The sequence below is a fragment of the Elephantulus edwardii genome, unplaced genomic scaffold (genome assembly GCF_000299155.1).
Source record: "Elephantulus edwardii isolate Elephantulus edwardi_28Jun2011 unplaced genomic scaffold, EleEdw1.0 scaffold00063, whole genome shotgun sequence".
Taxonomy (NCBI): domain Eukaryota; kingdom Metazoa; phylum Chordata; class Mammalia; order Macroscelidea; family Macroscelididae; genus Elephantulus; species Elephantulus edwardii.
The window spans coordinates 16569532-16576102 of record NW_006399813.1 but is presented as its reverse complement, the minus strand read 5'-3'; the positions used below and the strand labels follow the sequence as shown (position 1 = coordinate 16576102).

The window sequence follows — 6571 nt, the reverse complement described above, 5'->3', positions numbered from 1 at the left end:
AATATATATATATATATATAATCTCCCATGTGTATGTGTGTGTGTGTGTATATATATATATGTGTGTGTGAGTATGTATCTCCCATGTGTATGTATTTATATCTATCTCCCATGTGTATGTATATATTATCTCCCTTGTGTATGTATATATATATATATCTATCTCCCATGTGTATGTGTGTGTGTGTATATATGTATATATATATCTATATATCTCATGTGTATGTGTATATATATCCCATGTGTATGTGTGTGTATATATATCCCATGTGTATGTATATATATACACATAGGTTAGAAGAGAAAAGGCTGGCACTCACTTTTTGCAAGCACTCTGTCTTTTCCTTCTTCTTGTTCCTGCACTTGGCAGCTGCAATCTTATTCCTTTCCCTTCGTCGTTTTTTCCTTTCATCTTCTTCAGGGGCTACCTATAAAACCCAAAATATATTTAATAACTGAAATTAAATATTGAGGTAGAACCATAGAATAAAGAGGAAAATAGAATTTAACAGAGGGGGCTACAATCAAATGAGAGACTTGCACAGACAGCAAACTGAGCAGCTAGGGAGGAAGCTGTCTGCAACACCCCTGAACAAAAACTGCTTAAGTTGGAGAACCTGGTCGTTCCACTACACAAACAATAGAGGATAAGAGACTTCAGGAGAGTGGGCTACAATCAGGTGAGAAAATACTCCCAGAGCCAGCACACTGAGATGCAGGGGTGGGGTGGGTGGGGTGGGGAGGTGCTACAACTCTCCTGGAGAGAAACTGCTCCAGTTGGGAAACCTGCCTGCACAGGGCCATTCCACACCCCAAGAGGACAACAAACTTTAGGAAAGGGAGTTGCAATGAGGTGAATCCTGCAGGGTTACACTTCAGATCAGAGATGACTTGAAAGACTTTAGGAAAGGTAAACTTTCATGCTCACAGACCCAGAAAGGGTTTCCAGTAGATAAAGTTGCCCACCTTGATAGACAGAACACTTTAATCCTGCAAGTAATCCATAACATCATAAAGAAAAAGAACTACCAACAACCTATGCAGACACAATAGAAATGGCCTAACAAACACCAAGAAAAACTTCACATAGTATCAAGAAAGCAGCAAACAGCTTCAAACTTTGTGAGAAAACAAAATACTCCCCTAAAAAAAGCAGAGCATATTGCAAATCCAATGAATACCTTAGAGACAGCATGACAGAAGGAATATTATTGACATGGAGTCATAAGAAGAGCTACTGAAGAAGATACAAATGGTAGAGGAAAAGTATGGAAGCCATAAATAAAGTTAATACTCTAGAGGCAGGGAAACAGAAGAAATATATTGATGTAGCATTATATGAACAGCTATAGAAGAAGGTATAACTAATGGAAGAAAGAATGGAAGCCATAAATAAAGTGAATTCTCCAGAAACAAGGATTCAGGAGAAATACATCAATGTAGAGGAACATGAACAACTATGGAAGAAATTGTGAAAAATGGAATAATTGAAACTCTAGATAAAGAGGTACAAAAACTTGAAAAAAATCATCACGAAACAGAGAGGGTACAGCTAACAAAGTACAGGAAATCACAGAAAGTCATGAAAATGCAATCCAGAATATCAAGACCAAAATGGCAGAAGGTTACAAGATGCTAGAGGGCTATAAAAAGCAGAAGAGAAGAGACAGAACAGAGAGACATGAACTGGAAGACAAGAACCTCAATGAGAACACACTAGATGAAACATTAGAGAGGAGACAGAAAGAAAATAAAGATAACATTAGAATCATGTGGGATAACATCAAGAGGAGAAACAGAGATATGATTGGAATCCCAGAATACAAGGGGGACAGGGAAAGCACAGAAAATTGTGGAATAGGTACTAGAAGAAAACTATGCAGCACTCAGGAGTGATGATTTTATAAAATATAATATGGGAGATGCTAGAGAACATTATATGAGTGAACTAACTCAGTCTCCTAACGACAAATACTGTATAAGACCATTACTGTAAAAATAGAAGGATAACTAATAAGATGTATATAAAAGTCCAAAGCAGGGAGGGCAAATAGAAGGGGGTCTGAGGATTGGTAGGGGAGGAAATCATGGAGTTGTAGAGTCTGATAGGTGGAGGGAGGCAGTGAAGGAATTAGGAAAGATTCAGTGGGTACCTGAAAAGACAGGATACTAGGGGGCATAGATTAATGATGATGAATTTTATAAAACACAATGTATAAAACACCATGTGAAAAAAGCAAAGTGTGGGCAGGGAGAAAAGTGCAACAATGAATGAATGGAAATCCAAAATCTCTGTAAATGTTCATTAAAATGATTTAAAAAAAATTAATAATAACAATAATAAGAAAACTAAGTAAAAATTTTAAAAATCATAACAAAAATAAATTATACAAGAGTAAAAAAAAAGCAAAGTATGAAACACAATGTATATGAAGGAAACACCACAATGTATACCAAAAAATGTCTTTTATGTAGTTTGCTATTAAAAAAACAACCCAACAACAAAAAAAACCCCAAATATTGAGCCAATTCCAACTCAAGACAACCTGATATGCTGTTTCATAGGGTTTAAGTGACTGTAACTATTATGAAGGTGGATTTTGAAGGCCTTTTTTCCTACAGTGCTGCTAAGAGAATTTGTACCATCAACATTTAGGTTAACAGTCAAGCACAAATCAGTTATGCTACCCAGTGACCTTCACATGCTTAATCAGAGGCAAGAAATAACATTCATCTCAAGTATTTTACTTCTAATAATAATTGGAAAATTAAGACAGCCCTGATACTAATTGGCACAACAAAAATAAGACTAGGCTTGACAATGATTTCATTTTGCTTGAACCTATAGTCAGCTACCAAGGGTATCAAGAAATCAAAAGACATGCCATTTTGGGAAAATCTGCTGTTAGGGATATCTCCAAAGTATAATAATGTCATCTTAAAGACAAAAGTGAGTCTGATTGAAGCCATGATCTCAATTGCTTTCTATGCATCTGAAAGCTGGATAATGAATAAAGTCAAAAGGAAAAGAATCAATGCCTTTGAGTTATGGTGTTGGAGAAGAGTGGTGAACATCTTACGGACTGTCAAGAGAACAAACACGTCTGTCTTGGAGAAAGTGAAAGAAGAGTGTGCCTTGGAAGCAAGAATGGTGACAGTTCATCTCATATACTTTGGAAATGTTGTTAGGAGGTACCAGGATTGGAAAAAGACATCATGCTTGGAAAGGGAAAGTTACTGTAATAGAGAAGACCTTTGAAAAAATGGATTGAATGACTGCAGTAATGGGCTCAAGTATATCAGAGATGGTGAAGATGACACGGGGGCAAGTCCCAGATCCATTGTTCACAGGGTCACTATGTGTCTAAGTTGATTCAAACCACACATAACAACAAACCATCCTCCTAACTATTGCTTTGAGTTCACTGTGACAGCCACTGTGATAATCCATCTCATTGAGGGTCTTCTTTTTCACTGACCCTCTCTTAAGCATGATAGCCTTCTCTAGGCATTGGTTGGTCCTGATAATACCTGCAAAGCATTTGAAAAAAAAGTTTTGCAATTTCATTTCTAGGGAGCATTCTGGTTACGCTCCTTTTAAGACAAATGAGTTTACTGCCATCAAGTCAGCTCGGACTAGTTATTGTTGTTGTTGCTGCTGTGTACCGTTGAGTCGGAAGCGACACTTGGCTAACCCAACTGGAGGGTTTTCAGAGGCAGTTAATTGCACAGGAGGAGATTGCTCTCCTTCTCTCACAGAGCAGCTAGTGGCCTCGAACTGCATGCCTTCAGGATTGCGGTGTAGCTTCTTGCCACTAGGCCACCAGTGCTCCCTGACTAATAATGGCCCTATGTAAAACACAGCTATCTGCTCCTGAGCCATCTTCACAATCATTGCTATGCTTGAGTCCATTGTTGCGGCTCCTGTGTCAATCCATCTCATGGAGGGTCCTCCTCTTTTCTACTGGCTCTGCCTTACCACGAATGATGACCTTCTCCAAGAACTGGTCCCTCCCAATAACATGTCCAAGTTCACGAGACAAAGTACGGCCATACTCACTTGTAAGGAACATTCTAGATGTACGTCTTCCAAGATTAATTTGTTCATTTTTCTGAAAGTTCATGGTATAGTAAAAATTCTTTCACCATACTATAGTTCAAATACATCAAGTCTTCTTTGGTCTCTCTTATACATTGTCTATATTTTGCAGATATTATTAAGTGACTAAAAATACTGTGGCATGGATTATGTGCACCTCAGCCCTCAAATAACATCTTTGCTGTTTAATCCTCTGAGGTCTTTTACAGATCCCTCCAGTGTTAATATGGTGTTTAATGTCTTGAATGTTGTGTCCATAAACTACTGCTGTCTAGTCAGTTCCAAACCATAATGACCCTCCATTCAAACCTCCAACCTTTTGGTTAACAGACCAGCACTTTACACACTATGCCACCAGGGAGCCACTTTATATAAGTCTTCATTGGAATCATGAAGGAAAGGCCAACAAAGCAGCCAAGATCTTAGCTCCCACATCCTTGAGCATCACAGCATTGCTAACAACTGCCTTCCTGATTTCTCACTATACCTGATATCTCGTAGAAAGTTACAGGGAACAGTGTAAGTGACAGAGACAGACTTGGTCTTGGGGTAGACACCTTGTACCAAGACTGTAAGCACTGTAGTTGGACTGGTTGACTAGACCTTGCTCCATTTTCTATGTACCTGGCTCCCCATAGCAATAAAAATAATCACCTCATTCCATGGTGTTTTTATTTCAGAACTAGGTGCATAGGTGATCTCAATCCATCTCAAGGTATTAAATATCATGCATGTGACTTTCAACTTTATATCTCTAGTACTGGTTCTCCTATGAACCTCAGATCCACAGATCCACAACCTTCCTGGCGCCTTCATTGTGGTGTTGAATAGACCAGTACTCCAGTTCTTGCCTTTATTCAACTTTTTACAGTCTTGTCAATCAAGTATACAAGTGGGTATATGAGTTGCTGAAACTATCAGCCTTGTATCTTCTCTTTCTTTCATACTGGATGTGCAATATATCAGTAAATCAGCTTTACCCACCAAACACACCTAGACTCCAGCCACAGCTCAGTCCCTCCACTGCCCAATCCAGTTGCAAAGCCTCATCTCTCTTTTGCCTGTATTACTATGGTGGAACCCTTTCTGTACATTCTGCTTCTGCTCTTGTCCCTACCATCTATCTTCAACACAACAACCAAGGAGACCATGTAAAAAGATGAGTTATATCATGTCACTCTTTTGCTCAAAAACCTTCCAATCACTTCCTATCTCTTTATGACTAAATGGTTATATGCATGAGTCTATGAGACTCAACATGATATGCCCTCCACCTATTAACTCCCTCCAACAACCTTGACCTCACATTTCACCCTGGCCTCCCTGCCCATCTGCTTCTCTCCAGGTGAGTCAGCCAGACTCCCACCTCAGACCTTCAGACCTAAGATAGCAAGCCTGCTGTCACCTCTATGTTTGTTTCCCTTCCTTGCTTTATTTTTGTCCTTTGCACTTGCTTCTCATATCAAGTGCTTTTCATTGCTTCCTTCCAACAGAAGGTAAGTGTTCTGAGGGCAGTGATTGTGTTTATTGTATTCACTACATAATGCCTTTGGGCTGTGGAACTGGAAAAGAGTATTGAGTATACTATGGACTGCTAGGAGAACAACCAGGTTCATCCTAGAGATGATGAAACCAGGCTACTCGTTGGAGGCAAGGATTCTGAAGCTTTGTCTGACATACTTTGGACATGTTGTAAGGAGGGACCAGTCCTTGGAGAGAAACATCATGCTTGGGAAGGCGGAGGGACAGCGCAAGAGAGGAAGACCCTTAATGAGATGGATTGATTCAGTATCTGGGGTAACGGGGGTAGGTGTGTCAGAGACAATAAGATTTAGCACAGCATAGAGCTGGGTTTAGGGTTTTTGGACATAGTGTTGCTATGAGTCACAGGCAACTCAACGACACATAACAACCACAACAACAACACAACCATAGTCCTTCGCCCTGAACATGCCTGGCATGTGCTGAGTGTGCACTAAGTATGTGCTGACCGATGACCACCTGTGGTGGAACCTACCTCTGCTTTAGTGACTGACATCTCGAGGGGTCTGTCGCTGACTGTGACTGACTCCAGTGCAGAGGACATCCGCTGGCAGAGGTGCTTGTTCTGGATGGCGAACCTCAGCTCTTCTTTGACAAAGGGAGTCAAGTTGGCAAAATCCTCAAACACTAGTGACCCGGGAGGAGACAGGCACGGGACGATGGCAGAGGCACTGACTTCCGAGGCAGACGCCTGGCCTGTGTGTTGAAGCATCATGTTGCTGAAAAATACATCAGAATGGAAACTGCTTTACAAGTTTCTCAGCACGAGCTCACACCTCCCTGTATCCTCCAACACTAGGGCCGCCAACCCCGTAAGAAGTTCCATAATCTTTCTGGTTTATTTACAATCATCCATGCTGTACTCATCTTAAACAAAACAAGTGTTTAAAACATACAACTTAGTGATATGGATAAACTGGAATTTATGAT

General features: G+C 40.1%; 1 protein-coding gene across 1 annotated transcript in view; it reads right to left on the bottom strand.

The window, feature by feature from the left end:
- Positions 1–6356, bottom strand: part of ATF3 (activating transcription factor 3) — a 7850-nt gene extending 1494 nt beyond the window's left edge. The window contains exons 1-2 of the mRNA XM_006887969.1: positions 6117–6356; positions 321–428 (exon numbers count right to left, since the gene is read on the bottom strand). Coding sequence (XP_006888031.1) covers positions 321–428; positions 6117–6356 — 348 coding nt within the window. The remainder of the gene's footprint in view (positions 1–320; positions 429–6116) is intronic.
- Positions 6357–6571: the final 215 nt, after the last annotated feature.